At 54.3% G+C, this 24,742-nt stretch overlaps 7 protein-coding genes across 7 annotated transcripts; 3 read left to right on the forward strand and 4 right to left on the reverse strand.

The window, feature by feature from the left end:
* Positions 1–612: 612 nt before the first annotated feature.
* Positions 613–1,501, forward strand: JN550_007270 (uncharacterized protein; the record flags this gene model as incomplete). Its single annotated transcript, XM_049319102.1, has 2 exons — positions 613–867; positions 932–1,501. 2 exons carry the CDS (start codon positions 613–615, stop codon positions 1,499–1,501), a joined length of 825 nt encoding a protein of 274 aa, XP_049170844.1.
* A 1,670-nt stretch (positions 1,502–3,171) lies between these two features.
* On the forward strand, positions 3,172–5,957 carry JN550_007271 (uncharacterized protein; the record flags this gene model as incomplete). The annotated part of the gene is made up of 3 exons (XM_049319103.1): positions 3,172–3,324; positions 3,386–5,776; positions 5,865–5,957. The coding sequence occupies 3 exons, from the start codon at positions 3,172–3,174 to the stop codon at positions 5,955–5,957; spliced, it is 2,637 nt and encodes an 878-aa protein (XP_049170845.1).
* Positions 5,958–7,091: 1,134 nt separating this feature from the next.
* Positions 7,092–8,131, reverse strand: JN550_007272 (uncharacterized protein; the record flags this gene model as incomplete). The annotated part of the gene is made up of 4 exons (XM_049319105.1): positions 7,092–7,505; positions 7,562–7,615; positions 7,674–7,901; positions 8,048–8,131. The coding sequence occupies 4 exons, from the start codon at positions 8,129–8,131 to the stop codon at positions 7,092–7,094; spliced, it is 780 nt and encodes a 259-aa protein (XP_049170846.1).
* Positions 8,132–13,165: 5,034 nt separating this feature from the next.
* JN550_007273 (uncharacterized protein) lies at positions 13,166–16,144 on the reverse strand (the record flags this gene model as incomplete). Its single annotated transcript, XM_049319106.1, has 2 exons — positions 13,166–15,846; positions 15,913–16,144. The coding sequence occupies 2 exons, from the start codon at positions 16,142–16,144 to the stop codon at positions 13,166–13,168; spliced, it is 2,913 nt and encodes a 970-aa protein (XP_049170847.1).
* Positions 16,145–17,516: 1,372 nt separating this feature from the next.
* Positions 17,517–18,863, forward strand: JN550_007274 (uncharacterized protein; the record flags this gene model as incomplete). The annotated part of the gene is made up of 2 exons (XM_049319107.1): positions 17,517–17,541; positions 17,686–18,863. 2 exons carry the CDS (start codon positions 17,517–17,519, stop codon positions 18,861–18,863), a joined length of 1,203 nt encoding a protein of 400 aa, XP_049170848.1.
* Positions 18,864–19,392: 529 nt separating this feature from the next.
* JN550_007275 (uncharacterized protein) lies at positions 19,393–21,532 on the reverse strand (the record flags this gene model as incomplete). The annotated part of the gene is made up of 2 exons (XM_049319108.1): positions 19,393–20,295; positions 21,038–21,532. 2 exons carry the CDS (start codon positions 21,530–21,532, stop codon positions 19,393–19,395), a joined length of 1,398 nt encoding a protein of 465 aa, XP_049170849.1.
* Positions 21,533–22,061: 529 nt separating this feature from the next.
* JN550_007276 (uncharacterized protein) lies at positions 22,062–23,699 on the reverse strand (the record flags this gene model as incomplete). The annotated part of the gene is made up of 1 exon (XM_049319109.1): positions 22,062–23,699. The coding sequence occupies one exon, from the start codon at positions 23,697–23,699 to the stop codon at positions 22,062–22,064; it is 1,638 nt and encodes a 545-aa protein (XP_049170850.1).
* Between the last annotated feature and the right edge of the window lie 1,043 nt (positions 23,700–24,742).

Below are 24,742 nucleotides of genomic sequence, written 5' to 3' on the forward strand. Positions count from 1 at the left end.
CTTCGAGGTCATCTCCCCTCAACTCCCACACAGTTGTGCAGGGAATAAGCTAACCTGGAGCCTGCCTGGTACCTGGGGTACGAGTTGCTTGTGACCCAATTCGTTCCTGGAATCCCAAAGCAGAATCTAAGATGCCGTACACGCTCATGGTATATTGGCCGATGCAGAGGTTCGGCTACTATCTTCTTTGACACAACTAAGTTTTGTTTCCCAGTGGCAAAACTCAAAAACGAGACAATGTGGCTTTCCCAGTCCGAGTACCAATCGGTACACAGTTCAATTTGGCCGTTAATGACAGTGGGGGGTTTGAGTTCAGTTAGGGGCCTCGGGAGGAAGTGACCCTCAGCAGCAGCAGCAGCAGCCTTGCATTGATTGATAAGGCTGACCCCATCCCCAAACTTGAGGCCACGTCCAACCTTTCGGGATATCAAGGTCGGCCGGCGACACCACACCACTTGGCTCCCCTGCTCGCAATCAAGCAGTGAACCTTGTTCAGGGCATGTCGAGTATGTCTATCGCATGAGATTCAAATTATTCCGACCCAGATTTGACATACGGTGATCACCGCGTGAGAGAGCGCATGAACGAGAAAGACCCAAAACGCCGGCTACCATGTCTTTCACCAATGCCCCCGTGACCCGGAGTCTGGTCTACGGGCTCATTGGCGCATCCATCGCCGCCAGTCTCCTGGACCTGAAGCACTACTTCTACATCCTAGTCGACCTCCATCTCTGGCGCTTCCACCAGACGTGGCGCGCCCTCATCTACCAGCTATGCTACACGAACTCATCCGAGGTCTTGTTCGGCGCCATGGCCCTATACAACTTGAGAATCGTCGAGCGCATGTGGGGATCAAGAAAATATGCGGTAGGTTTTTATCTTATACATCCCAGGTTTCTCTTACGGTCGTAGCTGAACGGACGCCTGCCAGTCGTTTCTCGTCGTCACGGCCTTCTTCACAAGCGTTCTCGTTCCAGGCATTCTAGCATTCATCCTGAGACCGCTCACCTTTGGACTTCTCAACTACCTTCCTGCGGGGCCTACACCTATCATATTTGCGGTTCTCGCGCAATATCATGCCATGGTTCCGCACATGTATAAATATAGGCTGGCCACGTCGACCTCCCCACCGACCAATGATCAATTTCAGGGCCTCACTTTCTCTGACAAGTCATATCGGTACTTGCTTGCTGTCCAGCTGGCGCTTTTCCAGTGGCCAGGCTCCCTGTTGGGTGCCGTTGTTGGCTGGGTCGTGGGCTATTCGTGGAGGATGGAGATACTTCCCAGATCCCTGACGAAATGGAGAATTCCCGGTTGGATGGTGGGCGTCCGGACTCAGCGGAGAAGCGAGGAGTTTGAGGGCCTGCGAAGACGGTTGGAGGGCGAAGGAACGTCCACAGCCACGACGACAGGCTTGCAGAGTAATGTCGAGGGCGGAGACTCAGGCCGACGCCGGAATATGGGCCAGCAGATTGTGGACCAGTTCCGAGGAGCAGTCTGAATTAGCAGCAAATTGAATAGTAGAGCCAACGTGCACGTTCACAAGACAAAGAACTCTATAATGCTAAACAATGATCTGGCGTGCGCACCCCTGCACTCCACCGCCCGTCTCATCCTGAAGAGGCTGAGAGTGTATCCGTAGGAATCGCTATCAGTCATCGATTTAAGTAACATGTCGGCAGGAAGCGAGGGAGACAAGGCATGGATATCAGCTGTTGTCGTTTGGATTGCGGGTACGGGAACCTCTGGTGCGCTGGCGCCAAGGTAAGTCGGACCACGGGGATCCTGACGAGTCGACTAATTATATACTACAGAAACGACAATAAGCAAAAGCTAAGGTATTGCCTTACGACGTCTACGCCAACGGCGAGGCGCGGCTGACGACACAGCCTCCCGCCGGCAAGGCGAGAGCTGTGCGTCTCAGCTCCTTTCGGCAGATCACGCGACATCGCGCGAGATGGGCATTCACCATGTTCACCGCAGTTTTTGTAAGTTTTAGACAGATGCCCAAAATTAGCAGTCATTCCAAACGGCGCCCCAAGACCGCCGTGCGACGCAGGATGATTAGAGTTCCGGCGCGCTGCATTGCATGAAGTCCGAGCCATGACTGAGACACAAAACATATACAGTTGGCAGACATGACTCCACGCGGAATGGAGTTTCTTCGCTCTGATGTGTACCTATCATAGTAAACAGTTGGTGGTCGAATAACAAAAGCCTTTGGCATTCCTATGGTTGAATCGGTCTGGACAGATTAGTGTGCTCTGGGAGCGCCATGGCCCAATGGCGCGGCCGGGATATTTTTAGGCGCAGCGATGGTCCAGCGGCAAAAACGCCCCCTTTGAGAGACAGCGTTGTTGAGAAAAATTAAACGGTGGCAGCTCAGCGCCAGGCGCTTGAGAGAGAGGAACAGTGTGCTATGTACACTTTAATAAAATAAGATCAAAACCCGTCGGCTTGATGCAGAAAACTCGGCTCGCCCAGCCACGCAGTGCACATGTCCGCGTGAGACCTTTTACCTCCTGCGGTTAGCGGGCGCATCGCTCCATGTGAGCCTTCTATGCTAAAAGCGGAAAGCCAGCGACAGTGTTCTGCCCCTTCAGGACAGGGATCGGCGTTGGGTGCCCGCTGCTGAGCCCACTGGCGCTGTCATTTTTCGGGGGAGCAGGGGGCCTGCTTCTGTGCCTGGTATCGTTTCCTGGGTCTGGGATGAGACGGGGGCTTGGGGACGGGGTGGGCGGGCCCGGCTTGGGGCATGCATCGTCAAATCTAACGGGACTCGCAATCGCAAATCTCCTTTTCCTACATACACGCGGTGCCAGCCACACACCTTTGCTCTCGCCTGCCTGTCATTGATACCTGATCGTCTTTTTCTTTGGATACTCGGCTTCTTGTGTTCCGTACATGCGCTAGATATACTCTGCTGGATCCTCGTCGGATAGCCAACCCCCCCTTTTCCCGCGACTGTACCACATCCAGTACCATATGAAATTACGAGTCAACGTACCCATCGTGTGACGCGAACGAGACCTTCACGACGGAGAACGACCACACCCCACGCATAGCTCGGTCACGGTTGTTACGGATTGGACGGATTGGACGGATTGGATAATGTCTTGTTGAACGGCGCGAGTGCTCTTGCTTGGATTGCTCGTGTGGCATAAACCCAATATGAACGGCATATCGACCAGGGGGATGAACGGGTTCGATGGGCGGCCGCAGCTGCTGCGGCCCTTGGGCGCGCCCAAGGGTCCTGCGCTGGTCGAGGGATACAGGCAGGACTCCTTCAACAACTTCCAGCGGGAGAAGCCGCGGTTCAACCCTGTAAGACGGCCTCGGGTCTTGCGCGTAGAGTCCTCGGGGCTACGACTGACTATGGCGGCAGATGAATTCCGATAGGACGCAAAGCTCGGTTCTCGTTGACCTGAAGGACCCTATCCAAGTGCACCTCCTTACCGAGACCGCATTGTTTGACAGCAAAGAATATGAAGTCTTGTCGCAAGAGGAGGTGGACGACCTGAAGAAGCAGACCCGCATGCTCGGCCAGATGATCGAGCAGACACGTTCGAACCTCGCGATCCAGTCGAAATACCGCGACGCGGCCATCTCCATGTCCAAGCTCTACTCACCAAACGCTGCCAAACGGAAGAGCCTGTTGGGGAACCGAGCCAGCGGCGGCGAGTCGGCGCGCGAGGTCGAGGCCGAACGCGATGCCATACAGAAGAAATGCGAGGAGCTGGCTTCGGAGCTGTGGGTCCTGGAGAGACGGATCATGGAGCCACAAAGGAGATTACTGGAGCACACGGCCGGCATCTTGCAGCTGACGCACAAGACGCAAGCCAAGCGGAAGCTGGGTACGCAGACGCCAAGGGTACCTCTTGTCAATGGCGTACCGGCAAGCCCAGAGAGCATGTATACCGTCTCCAACGGCAGAGATAGTATGGAACCCGATGACGTACTGCTCTTTGACGAAGGAAATTGGTCCCGGTCCTTTGACGAGGGGCGAGGCTTCGGCGGAAACCTTCCGAAGAAGAACCCCATCGAGATACCTCTGAAGTCGCCGGTGCGAGAGCAGCAGAAACAGTTGACCGAGGAGACTGAAAAGCTACGAGACGAGAACACTGCGCTAAGGCGAGAGGCCGATGCACTCAGAACACAAGCCCAGTCTCTAAACTTGGAGCTCGATGAACTCAAAGACCAGACAGCGGATCAGTGGAAACTGATATCAGATACGGAACGCAAGCTGGAGATGTTCAACAATCAACTACGCCAGGTGATTGTGCAATCAGATCCGGTGAAGAACGGCAACTACAGAGCTCCACCCTCTGGCCAACTCGAGCCGGGTGATATGATTGGCAGCCATCTTGATTACCTCGAGAAAGCAGTCGCCGCAGTCGGCGAGAACCAAGGCAATAGCCGCGAGGCGACGGAGACTGTTCAAGACCTCAATGGCCGGGTTCAGGAACTCATTTCCGAGCATAGCAATGACCGCCACCCAGATGTCCCTCACGCAGATGGAGGACTTGACGATCAAGTCCAATATATGCATGGTGCACTAGACAAACTCAGCTTCGTTCTACAGAATGCTGCAGAGCTGTCAAGGGCCGGTTCTGCGGACAGACAGAAGGGTGAGCAAGCCGATGCAGTCCTTTCAGGTCTCTGGGATATTATCCAGTCAGGCTACGCCGATATCCGCGCACGGAAACAGGATCGAAGGAAAACTCGCCTTGAAAAGGGCCTCGAGCCGGAAGATGATGACGACGCATCCGACTCAGACGCGTTCGATACTGACGAGCCATACTCGCTACCTGCCTTCTCTACCAAGGTCCAGTGGCTGTATGCCGAGGCTACGAAGTTGAAGGAGCAGAAGACGGTTCTCAAGCGACAGATCAAGCAGCAACGCGAGCTGAATAATAAGTCAGACGGCGAGAAAGACGAGGCAATTAGGACCAAAGCTGAAGAGCTTGAGCAGACACGTGGTGCTCTCGGTCGCGTGGAGCAAGAGGCGGACGGTATGCGTCAGCAACTCTCCAATGCCCTTGCTGAGCTTGAGACTGCTCAAAGGGCAGCACAGCAAAACGGCCAAGAACAGTCGGCTGCTGTGCGTGAAGCACAAGTCCAGCTCAAGGAGCGCAACGCCAAGATCGACTCTTTGGAGAACAGCTCCAGGGATGTACAGACACGCCTTGCTGCGGCCGAGGCCAGCATAGCGACCATCACAGCTCAGCTTCAGGAGGCCAACGAGGCTAAGAGCGAGGCCGAACAGAAGCTCGAGGCCAAAGCCAAGGAGCTCAACAGCACGCAGGAGGAGCTCGACGAGATGACCGGCATGGTTGCCGAGTTCAAGATGGAGGCTACGCTCGCTAAGGCCGAGCTGGACGGAGCCTACGGCACCCGGCGTGAGCGAGCCGCCGAGGTCGCCGCCCTGGCCAACACCTCCGAGACGGCCAAACTGCAGGCCAAGGTCACCAGGCTGCAGCCAAGGATTGACGAGCTCGAGAAGGAGCTCAAGGGCACCGTCCAGGATCTCAAGGACATTACCAAGCAGGCCCTCGACGCCGAGTCCAAGATCGCCGACCTCGAAACCGATCTCGACAGAGTCACCCAGGCAGCGCGCAAGGAGAAGGAGCAGCTGCAAGACGCTCTCGACCACGAGAGGCTCAAGGCGAACAGCGGGCCGCTTTCGCCGAGCGGACGGCCCAACGCCTCGATCCTGACGGACTCGTACCGCGACGCGCTGCGGAAGGAGAGGAAGAAGTACGAGGAGCAGCTCAGAGTAAGTAATAGCATTTCGTCTCCCGTCTCCCCCGGCCCTCTTTTGGGCTTTTTCTTTTACCAGACATGCTGACGCTTGTTATCCACAGAACGAACAAATGGGCAAGAAGAGACTGGAGGAGGAGCTCCGACAGCTCAAGAGGAACCTGGGGCCTGGAAAGAGCCCTCTCAGCCCGCGGTGAGGCGCCAGCTGATAAAGAGCCTGGTCTCCCCCGTCTATAGAGCGGCTGTGACCGGTCCGCTTTCTCACACTATATCCCGACATATTGTTCTACTTACATGACCCACTGATGTATCAATACCACGGCGCTTTTTCGGAGAGACGGGGCTTCAAGAGGACGGGGAAGGGGGCACGACTTCTTGTATCAAAAACCATTTGGATATTTTGGGTTTGGAGACCGTTACCATACATAGACCATTGAGCAATACCAGCAATTCTCGAACAGAATGACTGCGTAGTGTGACTCGTCCTTACGCGTCCTTCCACTCCATTTCTAATATAATAAGCATTAGAATACACTCCTGTTAGTGGAAGGGAGTATCAAAGTCCCGCCAGGGGGCTTTTGTTCGTCTTGGGTCTTTGGATCGTTATATGCCGTCCTTGCATTGTTCCGATGCGCGGTAGCTTAGCACCCATCAGCGGTTTCATTATCACTATCAGCTATCAGACGCTTTAGTGCCTGTGTGTATTCGCCACATATGCAAGTACAAAGGGAACAAATTAACGTCTCGATTACACACAGGAAAAATACTTGAGAGCTGAACTGTCGCGACGTATCAGCCTCCGCTTCGTTTGGGCTGGGCTCTTGGTCACAAAATGCAAGTCAATGCGCCTTGAACGCATACCCATCAAGACGGAAACCGTGGCGTCTGCAAAATCAACCAGGGTTTGCCAGGTGCCCGCATAGTAACACCAAGCTTAGTGAACAGATCAAACACAGCAGGGTGTAAAGAGGCAGTGAGTGAGTGAATGCACTTTGTTTTATTACTAAAGGCATGGCAGCGAGCCAACTCCATCGCCCTAATTAGTGGTCATCAGGGAGGGTATCTTCATACGGAATTAGTGGTCTACCATGACCTTCCTTCATTTATACATGAAAAAGTAACCCGTGGGTCCTTTCAGAACTCATCGCGTCGTAAGTGAATCCGTCTCTCCTCCATAATCGTCAAACCGTGCGCAAGACAGCCAATATCATTAAGTAAACGTGTTTCTTCCCCAAGCCCGACTGCCCATTACAATCCGCGAACATGCCACCCCTTATTATGTATCGCCCGCGGAGACCGAGACTACTCGTGTATGGTTGGTTGATGCACCTTTACATCATGGCCAACATGCCAACACCAGCTGCAAGAATCAGACCAGCGGGGCCGACAGTCTGCTGGGCGGCAAAGGCCGAGCTGCTAGAGGAGCTGCCGCTGGCGCGAGTGCCCGAGGCTCCGCTGCTGGCGGCAGTGCCAGTGCTGTGAACCTCAGTGGTCAAGGTGGTGTCGCTGCCGGTGAGGGTGGCAGTGGAGGTGCCGGTGGTCAAGCTGCCAGTCTCGGTGCCAGTCTCAGTGCCAGTGGCAGTGCCGCTGGCGGTGCTGAAGATGGTAGACGAGACAGTGTGGACGCCACCGGTGCTGTCAGTGGACTCAGAGACCTGAGTGGAGATGGGAACGGCGGCACCGCCAGTGGCAGTACCCGACTCAGAGCCGGTCTGGGAGCCAGTCTCGGTGGCACTTCCGGCACCCTGAAAAAAATCACTGTCAGTCTCAGAGCAGGATGCTGCTGGTGTGATGCACTTACGCTGGAGGGAGAGTTGGTGGCAAACACAGTGGTGGAAGCGGAGGCAGAAGCGGTCTATGAATTTGGTCAGCAAACGGAACTAGGTTGTTGCCTGTCTCGGATCAGAACTCACGATGGTGTTGGAGACGGGGACGCCAGACACGGCGACACCGGCCTGGGCACAGACGCCTACACCGTAGTCCTTGACGGTCTGGGCCTCAGCAGCGCTGGGGCAGGACTCATCTGCACAGTCTCTAACTCCGTACAGGAAGTTGACCTGCGAGCAGAGGCAAGAAATGTCGTTTGCCTGGCACTGGAACTCGCTGCCGGCCTTGGCGAGCATACCAGAGATACAAGTGGCCTGGGAGAAGGAAGTTGGTCAGTTGCTGCAGATAAAGCAATAACAATCTGGAGGACATATCGACCGACAATACTCCTGGACAGGCCAAGGAGTATGTATATCCCAGTTGATGACAACGTGAAGAGCAACGGTGGACAGGAACTTACACCACAAGCGGGGAAGCCCTCAGGCAGGGACTGAGATGCGACAAAGGCGGCAGAAGCGCCGAGGAGGATGGCAGAGGCCTTCATCTTGACGAATTTTGAAGTTGAGGTTGACGGGTGGGACTGCAAAAATTGTAAGAAACTGGATGGTTGAGAACTATGATGCTCAAAAAAAGCGTGCAAAAATGAGGCGATGCGCAGAAGAGCGTGTCTCGCGTGTTGGTGCTGATGTTTGCGGAAGATGAATGCGGAACAAGTTGTTGATGTGATGTGATGGAGTTGGTGTTCTAGTTGGAGGTGGGAGGGTTGGTTATATTTTATGAGTGTGGAATGGCCGTCCGAGTTGGTTGATGGATCCGAGGCAGCTGCGCGGGCTCACAAACTCCTCTCTGACTGCTCCTGCTGGAGGGAAGAACGACGAGCCGTGGGTTTTGTAGGGCGCGTTGGCGGACATCGAAGTAAGTGAGGCCCGGGTTTGGGATGTCACGCGTGGGTGGACGAGAGTCCAAGTATACCGCGACAGGGATCCGACATGGGAAGGGGCAATGGGGTGACGACAAGCCTGTGCGGCGCCGAAGACATGATGAGGATTCGGCAGCATGTATCACTTACCAGTCTGTGAATCAGCTTTCTCGTAGAATGGAGCGTTTGATTGGAAGCGTCGAGTGCTCGTCAAGATGAGGGAGGGCGGTTGTGGGATGAACAGCGTGTGGTGATGCTGGTACGATGGTTGGGGAGGACAACCGGCACTTATTAAATATGCCCAGGCCAGCAGGGCACCCAGCCAAGGTCGGGAGCATCTTGCTAGGTCATACAGGAATCTCAGGCTTGTTCGACGATGCCAATCCCCTCCCTCCCAGATGTGTTTCCTAGTGCCATCGATCCTCACCAGCACCCGTCGACTCCAACCACCCATGGTCAACATGGACTTCCTTGGTTGCTGTGTAGAAAACCGCACTAGTCCGGTGCAACCCGCTTTGGCGGCCCTGCTAGCACCATAGTACGCACAGCACGGCCGCAGGTTCCTGCACAGGTACCTCGTCACCCCTGTTCCCCGTGGACTCTGAGCTCATTGTATGGGTCCTGCGGAGGGACTTGGGACGATAGACGGAAAACTACGACGCCTAGTTAGTTTGTACGTCAATGTCTTTCAATTGACGGTGAAAGAAGAAACCGGCCGCCCAGCCGCCGGTGATATCAGAGCCACATGGAAGCCGGCGACTGCTTCCCCAGCTACAAATTAGCATGTATACCATGGGGCGGTATTGTTGCGTCCGCGGCCTGGTGGGAGGGCGCACCAGCTGCTTCCTTGCCAACGTCCACTGCCCACTGCCGATGCAATCTCGTGCAAACGGCATAGCGCGGACAGGCACCTTCGCTGCATTGGACGGCGCCACCGTCGCGATGGTGAAGCTAAACTGGCTGTGTAACCATTTACATCACGGTCCCGAGAGGTAACACTTCCTTTCATTTCCGGCCGACCTATCGAGATGCCTCTGCCAGGGCGCGACAAGCACAACCGCGCGACAGATGCTGGGTTGCCCCATGCTTTCCCGCTCCGAGGGCTGCTTCTCAAACTCCCATGGGGGAGCGATACCCGTTTCTCTGTCTTATGTAATTGCCTCTGTGAGCAGCCCTTGGAATACATGCAGACGAATGCATGTTTCACAGGCAGCCCGTGTTGGTGCACTACCAGCAAATCCAGGGGGCTGTCTCTGGAGTGCCAGCCTGCCAACAGCGGGCGCATTGCTTGGTGACGAGGCGGCACACTAATGCAACTGCCCTCTCGAGAACACGTCGGCGATCCGATGAATGCCTAGTTACCTACGTTGAGTCTATGATGCCTCACGGTGAGGGAAGCACGCACGGAATTGGCTGAAGGCAGCGCGAGGAATCAGGGCAGCGTCAACCAGAAGGCCCAGATGCAAGTGACATGGGATGAAGTCAAGTTTGATGGCCAAGGAAGGCCCAAGCTGGGTGGTTGGCAGCTGCCAATTGGTTGATGATCCTGACCGCAATCGACCAGGGGCCGAGATTGGATCGAGTTCCAGTTTTTTAGACTCCCCGCTAGCTTTGCTTTCCTATGCTTGTCTGGCTGTCTGGCAGCGACCAGCCGGGGTGTGACTGTTGTCGAGCTCGGAGAGTGCTTAATTGTTGTCTACTGGGTTGGAGACCTCAAGTTCGATTAGGGAGGGGATCATGAAACACACGTGGCTTGTCGCCGTCCCGTCTCTCTTCATTTGCACACGGATGAGCTGTCGGCATACACAGCTTGATCGCCCTTCTGAGCAATAGTAGCTACTACCAGTTGTCTGCCCGCAAGGGTTGCCACTACAAGACCCCCGCTACCTAGGTACTTGGTCACCATTACATACTGACGTGTCTCTCTTCGAACTACGTACGTAGTTTGCATAAGGAGGGAAAAAGTTGGAATCACTACCGTGGTATCTGATGCCCTGGCAACCTGGTGCTCGTTCGCACCCGACGGGCTGGCTGCAAGGAACCAGTCGCGGTTGATCGGCTGCATTTGGGTCGCCCACTGATGTCATATCGCTCCCTGCCAACAGTCCCAAGCGGGCCGGCTCCCCAATGGTCTGAAGAGCCAGGCCCACTGTCAACCAGAGTTTCCTGTACCAAACCCACTGTAGCGTACACCTTTTCAGCATCGTTCACGATTCCTGCTTGATCTAGTCAATTGACGATTCCACCGACCAATGCTTGTTACCTAGTCACGTTCGTTACCACACAATCGACCTGACGATACAGCGATACAGTAACTACCCAATCACTGCGAAAAGCACCCGGCACCAGCAATTCGATCGGTCTAGAACGTCAAAGTGGTGGCGGCTGGTAAAGGGTGCCTTCATGGGTTAGATTTGAACTTCATGCGTCGGCTGCCTCTTTTGGATCAGGAACTTGACTTGACCACTCGACATTTCGCCGGCTATGCGCTGAAGCTCCCCGCAAAGACGACCAAAAGGTCCCGCGATAGTTGAGCCTCTCCTGGAGAAGCTCGTCGGACTGGCCGTGTTCACAGATTGTCCAATGGGGATAGCCTGTGGTTATATTGCCGACTGCCGCTTCCGGAAACATCATGTGTTGCTCCACGAGAAATCCACTGCGGAATACTATTGATCAGACTAGCGCTGATTAGTTGACACCAACTGCACTGATAGCGAGCAGCATTACTCTTTCTGTCGGCTCCCTCTTCTCATGACAATCCCATGATCAAGCCGGGACGAGACCAGCGACAACACCTGCCATCAATCAGCTCCATTTTACCATTGCTGTTCAAATTTACTCCTCATGCCTGGAACTGCTCCTTTCACCTATCCGGATCGTCCTCACATTTTTCGATCTCTACAGTAGTGTAATAGAGTCGCTTCACGTGAACTCTAGCTGGGCCAGAGGCACTCCCTTTCACTCTATGAGCTTGCTTGACTGGCGCTATGATATTTTCCCACAACCTACATCAGGCAAACAAGAATATGTGATGTCCCTCGGCACAAACGACTCTTTTCAGCTGGCAAGCACACACTAGCTAACGGCACGCGGAATTACTCGAGTCATTGACAAGTGCCGAACCACTGTCTTGGCTTGGCCGCGCCGGGTCCTCCAGACCATGCCCCTGAAGAGCTGGTGTCATTTCGGGCAGTTCTCCAGCTTTGCGGCCGCCGAGAAGAGCCCTTTGCACTACTCACTAGATTCCAAGAAGCCAAATTGTATGCTTATTAGATTGGTGCCTTGTCCTTCAGCAAATATTTCATTGTATCTTCAATGACTTAGAAGACTCATCTACCCCAAGCAATGCACGTACAACAGGTATATTCGCGAACTGAAACAACAGAAACGAGCGTAACTTGTCGGTATGATGCTCAAGGGCTTCGCTGCTCCCAAGCCACTCCTGGTAGATTCCTGAATGTGTATCTGCAATTGGCGTGTTGGCCGTCTCGGCCTAGCACTCGGCTGTGGCCGATTCTAGCTGCCCCAATTACATAGTAGTGCTTGGGTGAACTGCGGTTTTGACTAGGCAGAGCCGCCCCAACGCCTTGCTGCCGTAGGTAGTGTGTGGCGTGCCTAGGAGCGGTACTGCGACCGACTCCGTAGGATCTAGAACGCGAATTCGGCCTCGACACTTGGCTGAGCCATAAGCCCATGTTCTCGGAGGGAGCCAACTGATATCGCCCGCCGCGCGCTCCGCCGCCGTGGCGGCGAACGTTGACAGAAAGCGGCAGCGGCAGGGTTCGGTCCTCGGTGGTGTTGGAAATACCGAGGAACACGTCTTGCGGATGACATAGGCATCGGTGAGAACATACTCCAGTACATTGTCGACTACGTTTGCTGATCCTTGTCGAAATCGGCAAGGGTCTTGGAGAGAAGAGACTATCGAATCGACTATTCATTGGGGCCGCCAGGCGCAATGGCGGTCTTTGCATGTTGACGAAGCTGCCGCCACTGATGCATATTGTTGTCGACGGAAAGAAACATTGCAAATTGCAAAGTCCGAGTATGTGTGAGTAGTGATCGGACTACTTGTCCTGCATCGAGTTCACGGGGCGATCTCACTTTCTTGAAAATCAGTGAAGACGTAACATCTTGGGCTATGTTGGCTGATACCTATTTACATGCTTGACGGTCGTAACTTAGGGATGTTGCTAGGTGCAATGCGTCCTCTGTGTGGTCGTAGCTTCGAAACCCACGCGCAGCGAAGGTTCCTTTCAACTCACTCATCCCGTTTGGCCTTTTATATCATAGAAATTTCCTTTGACACGTGGTAGCTAAACTCATGCCGCCCCATAAACTACAACAACTCCCAGCGCCATTGATCCGCGTGTGTAATGGCGTCTTTTTACTATACTATCGTTTACAGGCTAAGAGACAGCTTTCTAACGCTTACGGCATGCTTGAATGGGGTCAATGAACCGTGATTAAGTGTTTCTTATGGGAGGATAGGCTAGGCGTAATGTTTCTCTCTATCGACAGACACTATGCGACGGACGTTACTCAAAGTGGTATCAAGTGGTGGAATAAATATATGTTGGCATCACCGGGTATCCTTTCTAAATGCATGGGGTAACTCAATCATACATAACTTAAGCACATGCTTTACGTAGTATAATCCTACATGTTCATCCTCCATTCTCTGAAACGCCTGCCGAAACCAGGACCACTCGAATCCTTGACTTGGTTGATCCGATCATCGCCCAGATCAACCAACGGGATCATAGAGGGACGTCCATGAGCACACTGGAACGGGAATGCACAACCCGCAAGCTTCGTCAACATATCCGTGCAGTCCTCCAGAGACAGCGGGTCGTTGAACATGATGGCGCTTCGGCATGCTCTAGAGTTGATCATGTCAAGAACCCCCTGCGGGCAGCCGTGAAATCTGGACATCCAGTGCAGCTTATCTTTGTCGTCCGAAAGACTGGGGGTGTTTCGGGTGCTGCGGGGATGACGATTGCCAGTACGTCCATTTTCATCGAGCTTCCATATTTCTTTTCTCAGCAGATCGATTAGAAGCCGCGGTTCAGTTTGGCACCTCTCCAAAATACTTGGCGGAAGAGACACCACCTTCAAGAACGACGGAAGTCTTGTTCTACTTGGTTGCGTAGGATTAGGCAGTGGGCTTAGTTGGTAGCCAATGCCCCAATGTCTCAGATCAAGACTATATCGGTCGAAGAGCAGACGTTCCTGTGCTGAAATCTCGTACTGGAGCACCTTCTCGATAACCTCCGTCTGAGCCTGGATTGTTTCATCTTCCGATACAGAGAAGTATTCGCTCATAAGCGCTTCGACTCGGCAGCGTTCATCCGCAGCATGTTGGTCAATGATGACTAGGAGTGTCGGGACCGTTTGTGGGTGTTGCCTCTTTGCCGCCTTGGTTCGCAAAGGAATTCTGGCAAGTATGAACTTTCGATCTACTTGCGCGATAACTTCAGCTTCCCGCAGAGATTCCCTGGAAACGCGCCCTTCCACGCTGAATGATGGCTCCTCGGTGTTATGACAACTATGCTTTTGGGATCTCGACTTGCTGAATGACATGGTGAGTTTTGCCTCATCGAATGCCACAGGTATCTCGGGTTCGGCACGCTCAAAAACAGGGTTCTTCCAAGTTGAAAGCAGTTCCTTTAACCAATCGTTAGCATGGTGCGTGGACTCCTGCGGTTGCGTACGGAGTCTCTTTTTGGAGGTCAGACGATGAACGCGAGCTTCGGATGGGGTTCCGTCTGCTCCCATGTTGGTAATGAAACCTGTCCGTGCATCCACCAGCGACTGCTGCTTCGACACAGTGTTGATCCAGACAATCTCATCATTAACAGTTGGTCGACCACCCCGAAATCCCATTTCAGGGCGGAGATCTGACTGTTGCTGAATATCCTGACTTCCCGATACTTCCACATCGGAGAAGGGCGGACGGACAAGATCGCCACCTGTGTTGAATAGAGAAGGTTCTGATGGCTCATCTCGATCATTCGGTACTAGACTTTCGGTGCTCATCTCTCGACTAGACATGGCTTGTAGGTTGGTCTCGAGGGTCTTTGCGGTCGTCGGCAGCCACCGTCCGCTTTTGATCCTTGTCCATCCGTCGAATGGAGACTCGGTCCTTGATTGCTGCTCGCTGCTAGGCAAGCGCATCCCAGTCGTGGACAGATCTCTTCCCAAGGGCCTCGTCCCTTGCTTTGGTACGCTACTGGATCGAGAGGCCGGCCGGGAAGGTAAGGTTGGGGTACTATATCCCGAGGATATCCCACTACCAGTATCTCGAAAAAATCCCGATTGCTCGGTGAGGTCACGCTTCCGGGGTCTGTAGTACATGGGCCGAAAGTGATGTTTCTTCAGGAACTCGTAAAACATGGCCTTGAGGACATCAAGAATCACCTGCAGATTTCCCCGGCGTTCGTCAAGGATGTCTTCTAGATCGTGGCCTGCTCGTCCCCTCTCATGATGACCGAAATCGATTTGTACATGGAACATTGGCCACCTGTCGACACATTTCCTGGTCTTCAACTCGCGTTCAGTGTAGCCGTCACTTTTGTAACGACGATCTTGAGCCCTTCGACCGATCTCTTCATCATCGAGGTCAGGGATCTGCTCAAGTCCGAAACTGGAGTTGGCGAACAGACGATTGATCTCTTCATAAAGCACATTTGAGCCATATTCATTAAATAGGGGCTGAATGCCGATACTGATGAACTGTACCCGTCGCGTGGCAATTGGGATGAGGCATACTGTCCCACCGATCGATATCTGCCCGGTTGACGCTTTCAGTGTAACCCAGGAATCGATAGAAGTCTCCCCCGATAGCCCGGCTTGGTAGAGCACACTCGATACGCGGCGGGTCAGAGTCGGCCGTCGTAATCTTTCCGCAACACCATCCAGCGCGTCTGCATGGATTCTGATAATGGCGGACTGTTGGCTCTGAGCATCACGCATGGATACGTTTACAGAACCATGCCACGGCAGCAGAAGGGCAGCAAAGGAGATCTTAAGCTGCTCCCAATCTCTGTTGTGCGCTGTCTTATCCGAGGCAGCAGCTCTTTGCTTCACCCTGACGGGCATGGACCCGAAAAGGTCGCGGACAGTAGCACGAGTCCCATGGCTGAATGTAAGAAGCCTCTGCTCCGGAGGCGACGGGGTATGGCGAGCAAGGACGGTCGAATTGTGAATTTGAAGGGAATTATGTGACCGATGGCCCTCATGGTGGGAGTTGAGGGACAAAAGCGACAAGGCAGCAACTGAGGCTAGAAATGTACCACTATGACCATGGATACCAGGTAGGGGTGGGAACCTTGACGTATCTGTTTTGGTGTGAGCTTGATATCTGACATCTCAGAACTGTAGTTCTCATGAAGCGGCGAGCTTACGATAGATCTTGCCAAGCCCGCCGGCTGGGGTGAACTCAGCTGGCAGGATCCCACTTCCATTATCTTCAACTGAGCAGTTCCCTTTGGTATAATCGACTGAAACGGTGAGTTTTGTGGCACCGGCGTCCAGGGAATTCTTGACAAGGCCACATATTACTGCGTTGAGAGAGGTGATGGTGGTAGATGACTTGATCTGTGCGATGACATCCTCGGGCAGTGGTTGGATCGACATGGTGGCGAGCCGTCCCAATGCCCATCCCTCATTTTGCCCAGCCTGAGTCTTGGTGTCTAATGATCACGGGTCTCCATGCATATGATCTCGAAGCCCCGACCACGTAGGTGCCACCCTGGTACGACAGCACAGGACACAGTACGACGGCACTTAAGTAGCAGATCAGGTAATTCTTAGCGGCGCGCTGCGACCTTGAGGGCTACTCGCTGCCTTAGCCTGGCCCGTATAATCTCAACTGAGGGCACCTATCTGCCTTGCGCAAGCCAACAGGTACCCGGGTGACAAACGACAAACACAGATCTCGTCGCGCCAAGCTATCTCATAGACATTATTCTTCGTGCTGGTGGTCAAGTGCTGCTGCTGTCCAGCGCTCTCTCACGTATTCGTATAAAGTTGGGCAGAGGGGCAAAGTGAAAGAGGTGGACTAAATCACGTGTATGCCCGATGACGAACTGCACCAGACCGACCGCTGGAGTCTAGCCAACTGGACACCTTAAGGTAATTGGTTGCAGGGGAGGACGTCGGGGCGGTTTGGGGGGCTTCAGCGGCTCGCGTCAACCCGAAGGGCCTATCCACACCAAAATTGGGGCTTCTGGGCTGAAAAACGGGGCGTGCTTCTGGGCACTGCTCCATTATTAGGCTGAGATGATGTCCCCCAGTCCCCTACCTGGCCTGCCCTGGGCCCTGGGCCCTGGCCCGCTCCCCATCGCCCATCAGCCGTCGCCGATGCGCATCCAGCCAGCCAGCCAGCCAGCGGTATCTGGTCGTGTCGTATCTTGACTAGGTAGTTATTTATGTACAGCAATGTACGCGAATGCAGATGCGGTTTTGGGTTGGTGATGCGAATTGATTGCCTCCCTGTCCCATGCAGCTGCAGAAACTCACCAGGGTCCGCAGCAGCAGAGATCGCGCATCGTCTGTTGGCCCGCTCTCGGTGATCTCATCAGCCCAACTCCTCCTCGGCATCTGATACCTGCCCGAGTCTGAGTCTGTCCGCACATCGTACATAGTCCGCAGTACCGTCCGTACCAGGGCTAAGGGAACTCACCAACCAACTCAAAGCACCGGAAGCCTCAGCTGTCCCTCCAGCTCCCAGCTCGGACCCGCGGGACCTCACCTCCCACCGTAGCGCACACGATTAGTTACATTCATCATCTTCTATCGATCGGCCCTCTCGGCTGGGCCATCTCTCGACCCTTTGTTATTGCCCGATCACCCTACCGGCCCTCGTCCCTCCCGTGTTGGCGACTTGCTTGTTCCCGCGACCTTGATCCCATCACGTATTCCAGTCACTGGCATCCATCTGAGTTGGCAACTCTCTTCGCTTGTCACCAACGTGCTACATTCCCAAAGAAAGAACAAACCGATGGCCATGACCCAGGCAGCGCTGGGAAGCGGTAAGTTATCAATCACTTGCGATACGACCTCTCCGCTCTCGTCCCCTCTCGTCTCCCTCTCCCTCTCCCTGTTCATCCTCAATGGTTGCCCCGTCGTCTCGGATCACGCAGCCACAAAAGCAACCCCTCTGATGCGACTGCTAGACTCCCACGAGCGCACAGGTCGCCGAAGGCCCTTCTCTACCTGGGTGAAGAAGCTTGCCAACTTCAAGAACGGCTCCTCGTCGGCCGAGGGAAGCAAGCATGGCCACTCGAAACGCGACCAGCTCAAGGCCTCCAAGAAACGGCCCTCGAAACAGAACAACCCATACCCGCAGTCCGGCTGCATTGCGCCGCCTCGCCACCACAGCCAACCTTCGTTGTCTACGAACCACACAGGCGTGACCACGGACATGTCCCCCGAGCAGAGCCGGACATCACTGAACTCGTCGGTGGACGGCCACGCGCCCCCCACTGCCGGTGGCCTCTCCATGGCCGGCACCGTCTCGACCGACCACGAAGCCTCGCGCTCCATCAATGCCCCATCCCACATGACGTCCTCGGTCGGGGGAACCAGCAGAACGGCCAACGGTAGAAAGGGAGGAGACAGCACGTTTTCGTCTCCGGCCCCCTCGGTACGGTCTCTAACCACCACTTTGACCACCATTCAGTCCATGGCTGTCAATGGCAACCAACACCAAGGACAATCGTCGACCCACCATCAAAATAGCAACTCTCAGAACATACAGTTCAGCCAGCCCTTTCCCACGGCGTCTCCAGCCTCAGCTATCCCCGCACACCTTGCACCGCATGTGCCCGGGGGCCAGCCCGCCACGTATCAATCCGCCACCGCCAATAACCTCTTGACCGACAATGCTTCGATACTTACCTTGGCATCGTCTACCAAGCGGAGGCGGCGAAGGTCGTTTGACACGGACGCTTCAGTCCGCGCCATGGCACCATCCTCCCTCTGGGGCGGGTCGAGAGAGAGTCTGCCTTTGAGCATCCTTAGCGCCAACATGGATGGTATACCCGCGACTCCCGGTCTACATCAGACCTCCTCGAGGATCGGAGCGGGCAACGAACGGAACAGTATATATTCGACCACCGGCATTGCCCCTGCGCTCCCAAGCGAGAGGAACAGCTTCTACGCAAAACAAAGTATTGCTGGGGACGCCGCAAGTGTGCGCAGTGGGCTCTATGGACATGGTCGGGCCGAGAGCATCAGCGGCAGCGTCGCGGGCGTGGCCAGCCCGCTGGCCAGTCCTCGTGAGATGCTTGAGAGAGGTCCCTTTGCTGAGAAGGACGAGAATCATGCACTCGATGGTCAGGAGAAGGAGTAGAACGCTTCTTCATACGAGCCGACGGATGAAACCCACTGTTAGGTGTGCCCCACTGCGACTTGACGTACGGACAAGTCCACCAAAATGCACGTGGACCTTGTTTCTCTGCTGAAGTTGGGGCGACACTCAACCCGGAGGGCGGTTTGGTTCATATTACGAGGAGAAGATACTTTTCTTCGGCAGTGCGTTCAACTGAGAAGCACATGATTGATTTTCACAAGTGAAAGGTTTTGAGGCGTGCTTTTGGGGCGTTATGCAGGGACTATCACCTGTGCACTGCAGGTTTGTGACTTCCAGGGAACAGGTGACACGGCAAGCGATTACATCAATCGATCATGGGAATGGAAATGCTGGGCGAGGACCGCCAAATAGATACCCGTTTTATAACTAATTAAAGACATGTTTACGAGATCATCAGTCGCGTGGACTTTGGTGCAACAAATGCTACAATCTTATTAATGACGTCTCACTACAACGTTGGCTCCGTACAAAACCCTCATCAACTTCAACTTAGGTAGGTCATGGTAATTCAATAGTACGGTAACGGATCCATCTCCAGACCTTCAACCTCAAACTTGAACGAGTCATTCCTAGAGTAACTTCCTCCGAGGTCCAGATCCAGACGGCCCCGGACGCAATCTTCGAAATCGACGTCGGCGTAGATGATGCCCTGCTCGTCCTCCCACTGCGGCCCGGCGAGCACGTCGCCAAACGGCGACACCACGGCAGAACCGCCGCGCGAGATAAACTCGTCCGCGGCCCCTGGGCGACGAACGCCGTTGGTCTTGGAGGACGCCTGCTGCTTCTGACGCGGCGCGGCCGTCCCGTTTCTCTGGGCGCTGTTGTTGCCGCTGCCGCTCTCCTCCTCGATGACGGCCGACGTGTCCCCGCACAGCACGATCTCGTGCCCGTCCTCATCGAAAACAGAGCGCCGCCGCTCCATCTTGGTGTGGCCCGCCGGGTGGCCGTGGCCGACGCCACCGGGGCTCGGCAGCGCGATCTCAAAGCCCTCCTCCGTGAAGCACGAGTTGCGTCGTCCGCCGCCGCGGGGGTGGGACTCGGGGATCCCGTTCAGGGGCTCGCCGTCGGGTTCCATGTCCAGTGCCGCGGTGGGCGACTGGGCTGGCTGCTGCTGTTGCGTCTGGGCCGCAGGGCGCGAGCTCTTGCGGACGCACATGTTGGAGCTGACAACGAAGCAGCGACCCTCGAGCGCGATGGTGCGCATTGTGCTCAGCCAGGCGTCGCGGCCGTCCGCCGTCGGCGCCAGGTACAGGTTGATGTTCTGCTGGTATAGGGCCTGCCGCAGCAGCGGCATGTAGCTCTCCCAGCAGATGGCGGCGGCCAGGTTGATGCGCACGCCCTTGATCGTTGTGCTCACGGCCTTGAGGGTTGCAGGCGAGCCTTGCGCCCAGATGAGGCGTTCGGTGCCGGTCTGATGAAACGGTCAGTAAACTTCTTGCCTATACCATAGTTGTAATATATGCGAAATCATAGGCGCTTCTCGATATAGTAGGGCATAATGGTTTCCGGGCGGCCGTGGCTATGGAGCTCAGACTGGCTTGTACCAAGAGCGCACACAGAAGCCAGCAATTAAACCAACACTCCTAGTCCTTCACGACCTACAGTGCCCCTGTATGGTCGAAGACTTTGTATAACATTGCATGGTCCACTGGTCCGCAAGATTGATGTAGCTGTGTACAGTTGACTGCATAAGACACATCCGCTCTCAAGACGTCTTCTTCGGTGAACATGTATCCACCTGAGATGCAGTCTTATACTCTTACTCATGACAAAGCCATTATGTTCAGTTCGTTTAACGTATGACCCTTGTTTGACGAAAAATGACAAACAAAAGCGTTCAACAGTGCCTCACACAGCCAAGCTTATGATAGCACTGTAGTGAGTACGAAGAAGAGTTCGCAGGCACAACGGCCTTTGCTCAAGGACCATTCTTCCTGACTCAGAGAGTGGGGGAATGTCGGTCTCTCTAGAGGTATGCAACGAGTCCGACTCCGGAACGTTTTGTGGATCTGCGGCTTAAACAACGACTCTGGCCGATTGCATCCGAACGGTCAGGTGATGTCGTATGCCCAAAACAATTTGCATAGAGCCGTGGCGAACTTAGAATAGATGTAGGAGGGTCAAAGTCGGAAAGGGAGAAAAGTAGGACTTACTGGTTGCGTCTTCCTTCGCTTGCCGATGATACCCAGCTGGGGACAAACGTAGACGACAGCGCAATACAGACTGCCTCCGGCTTTCTCGATTAGTCCTGTGACAACGAAAACTCCAGTCTCCCTGGCAATTCGTTCAAGCTCCTCTCTGGTGCCATCTCCTCGCTTCGTGCTGCCATCCGCAGAATCACCGCCCAGTCGTCGTTGGACCCATGCTTCCCCTGCCCCGGCGCCGTTGCCGACGGTGTCCCCGAGGTCAACCGCAGCTTTGAAATACTGAAGGTACTCATTGCGGCCCTCTTCTGTGCGCTCCCCGATCTTGCAGCCGAAATTGGATCCGCGAGGATATCCGCCCAGGTAAGCTTCTGGGAGCAGGAGAATGTCCGCCTTCTCCGCGGCGGCGCGGCGTGCAATGTCATGGAGCTGCACGAGCGTCTGCTTCAGGGTTTCCTGTGTCCCCGGAGAAGAAGTTGCAAGCCTTATCTTCTGGTTCGCCATCGTCGCGGGGAGGGAGAGTTCAAGTTGTTGTTGAGGTGCGTGTACGAGCTGCCGATTTGTATAAGTGAGGGGTTCCGAACCTTATATATCCCGGGCTTTGGTGGAGACCGTTATGACTAAGACCGATTCTGGAACGGAGGGCCTCAGTAGTATACTTAGTAAGACTCATCCTCTGTTATCACCTAGAAAGAGTGATGAACTTGCAACACGCGAACTCCTTCGGAGAGAGTGATGTCAGAATCCAACATAGGGAGGGGCCCCGCAACAGCGAAGTGCGAAGCGAGGCCTTGGGGCGAAGACCATCGCGGATCTTTACTTGAAGGACACGTGCCTGCTCAGTCTGCTATATTCAAGCATCAGCAGTATTGACATCAAGAGATGATTCATTCCATTGCATCGGATAGCTCTTTTTTATTCATGTCGCTAGCTCGTTCATCGCTATGCACGCACTGGTTCTGAAGCCACGCATCGAATTGTTTCGATTGCAAGGTCCTTAGCTACCAGCGGTAGACAAACCAGTTGACGTAATCTATAGCAAACGGCCAGCAAGATTGGATAGATCTGCTTCCTCGACTCTCTTAAGGGTAGGTGCCAGTTCGTGGGGGAACCAATCTGCAACCTTCCCAGCTGGCCGACCTGGAACGGCCGGCAGCTCCTCCTTTTCGCTCCCCATCAGCATGACCCCAAGCGCCGTCCCAGAAAGCCAAGCCCATACCATCCCGTCACCGCAATATCCCGCCGACACCCATTCGCCCGCAGGTACTGTCTCAGACGAAGCCTGGCTTTTCGGCCGGCGGTCCGTCAACTTCGGATCTAATCTCCCCACGAAGGGCAGGAAATCACCAGTGATAGCCACGATACCTGTCCACATCCTCTTGACCCTGCCTCCCTCTCGATCATCGCCCCAGTGCGGCGCGAAAATGGTCGGGAAAATGTTACCTATATGATTGACGGCCAGGGCGTCCATAGCAGCATTGCTATCGTCCCAGTAGCCGGACTGGGCCATGCCCTGGTCCTTCCCACGGAAAAAGCCTCCCCCGAGCATAATATCACCGGGGACTCCATCTGCTGTTGGACGTTGTGTAACATAATCGTATGCTGTCCCGTAGACAACAGACCAGGAGCGAGACCCACCGTAGTCGGGGAATTGCGTGCCAGGCTGTTGGGCAGACATGTGCGCGACGAAACCTGTCATTTTACCCCTAAGACCCGGTACATATTGACTGGCGAAGCCGTTTGTAGCGTGCACGATATGCCTGCATTTGATGTCGCCTCGCGATGTCACAACTCTATAAGCAAAATCATTATCGGTCCATGGTAGTATATCCGTCACCGCAGTCCCTGTCTCTATAGATAGCGACTTTGGGAACTTGGTAAGGAGATCCTTCCAGACGCTGGCAACCAGTCTATAGGGCCAGAGTGCTCCAGCAATATAGGAAATAGCGCCCGTGACGAAGTTGTTCACTTTGAAATGCTGCTTCAAGTCAACACATGGCACCGTACAGCATTTCAATCTGGACCGAATCCTCACCTTCTGCGCCCCAGGAGCATCCCATGTCTGAATATCCAGTTCTGGGATCCATTTCCTGAACTCTTCCACCTCCCCTAGCGCAGCAACTCGGGACTCTTCGTCAAGATACAAGTCCGAGGTCGTTACCTCGCGGCACTCAGCAATGTCCCAACCCTCGGACTTGCAGAGCTCTGTCAAGACCTTCACATGGGACAGCTGGAATCTAGTAATGATAGCGGCCCGCTCCGGGCCAAATCTCTTCTTGAGTTGCACAAAGAGCTCGTGAGGCGACGACTTCATGTGGCCTCCGTTGCGCCCTGTGGCACCCGAACACAAGGTCCGAGCTTCCAACACTACAATCTTTCGGGTTTCTCCTTTGCGTTGGCATTCCTGTAGGACAGACCTCGCGACCGCAGCACCCGTGATCCCGGAGCCGATTATCACGATGTCGGCATGCTCCGGCAGTTCCTCCGACCTGATGTCGACTAACTCCGGAAAGGGTGGATCCTCGAGCCAGTACGACTGTGACGGGTTCGATACTGGGAGGCCAGGCGGCTGGCTTGCTCTCTTGAGCAGCTCCTCGAAGCTCTTGTTGAGTTCGAAGAGGTATTTGATGGCCAACCAAAGTCCCTTCGCCTTTGATTGAACCCCGCCCATTGTTAAACAAATAAGTAGGCACAGGTGTATGTATTTTTATTTCAGCGCTCAGCAAAGCCTCGCGGCACTCGAGCAACGCAGGGTGGTAAACGTAACTAAACACGGAGCAGATTGGCGTAGAATGGATTGAAGTTGATCCCATATAACACTTAAGCCCCGCTAAGAATGTACTTAGCGGGGTTGTTTTGCAGTAGGACACTAAAATCGGCGGGTCGAAACACCAGTAGCCCAACCCACGACACTTACAGTATTTCTGTTCTGGAAATTGTATTCGATCTATCTCGCACAGCTCTATATTTTCTTTCCCGAATGGCCCACATGCTACCAACAACTCACGAGATTAGTTTCACGAATAGAAAGGCTTCGTAGAAGCTTTTCATGCCTGGTGACAGAGAACCATATCAGCAATCTTGTTACCCTCTTTCATAAGTCGGCCTTCGCTCCACATTCGCCGGAACATATAATTCTGGAAAAGAAGCGGCAGAGAACAGTTTGTATATGCCTAATTATATCAAAGCCCCAACCCCTGTTGGATGCAACCCATTCCAATTGACGCCCTGCCAATCGAAACGAGTCCCGACCTACCCTGCCCGCCCCCAGCCACTCAAAGGCGCTTATTTGCATGACCAGTACTCATAACTCTGGCGCTTTCCAACACGATGAGGCAGGCGAAACCAGAGAGCCGGTACGAGATGAATAGTTTGTAGACATTTACTGTGCCCGAATGGGATAGCGCGCGATGTACTGTCCAGGGCATATCATTGAATCGACATTTGCTCTTCCCTGTCAGTTTGCAGGCCCTACTTATGCAGTTGGTTTCTCGGATCCCATACTGATGCTTGATTGGCCTCTTTGAGCTCCATCATTTGGGTTCTGTCGCCAACATCACTCACCATAGGCGCCGTCCCTGGGAATTTAGGTATGGCTCCTCTGGAGCCCCTGAGGTCTAAACTCTTGTTCGCGGCACTTACGTTTCTACTTCACCTTTTGACGTTTGAATCTACCCCCACCTATACTTTCATTCTCTTTGTTGTTAATCGCTG

This window comes from Neoarthrinium moseri, assembly GCF_022829205.1.
Source record: "Neoarthrinium moseri strain CBS 164.80 chromosome Unknown scaffold27_Wmoseri_CBS_16480, whole genome shotgun sequence".
Lineage (NCBI taxonomy): Eukaryota > Fungi > Ascomycota > Sordariomycetes > Amphisphaeriales > Apiosporaceae > Neoarthrinium > Neoarthrinium moseri.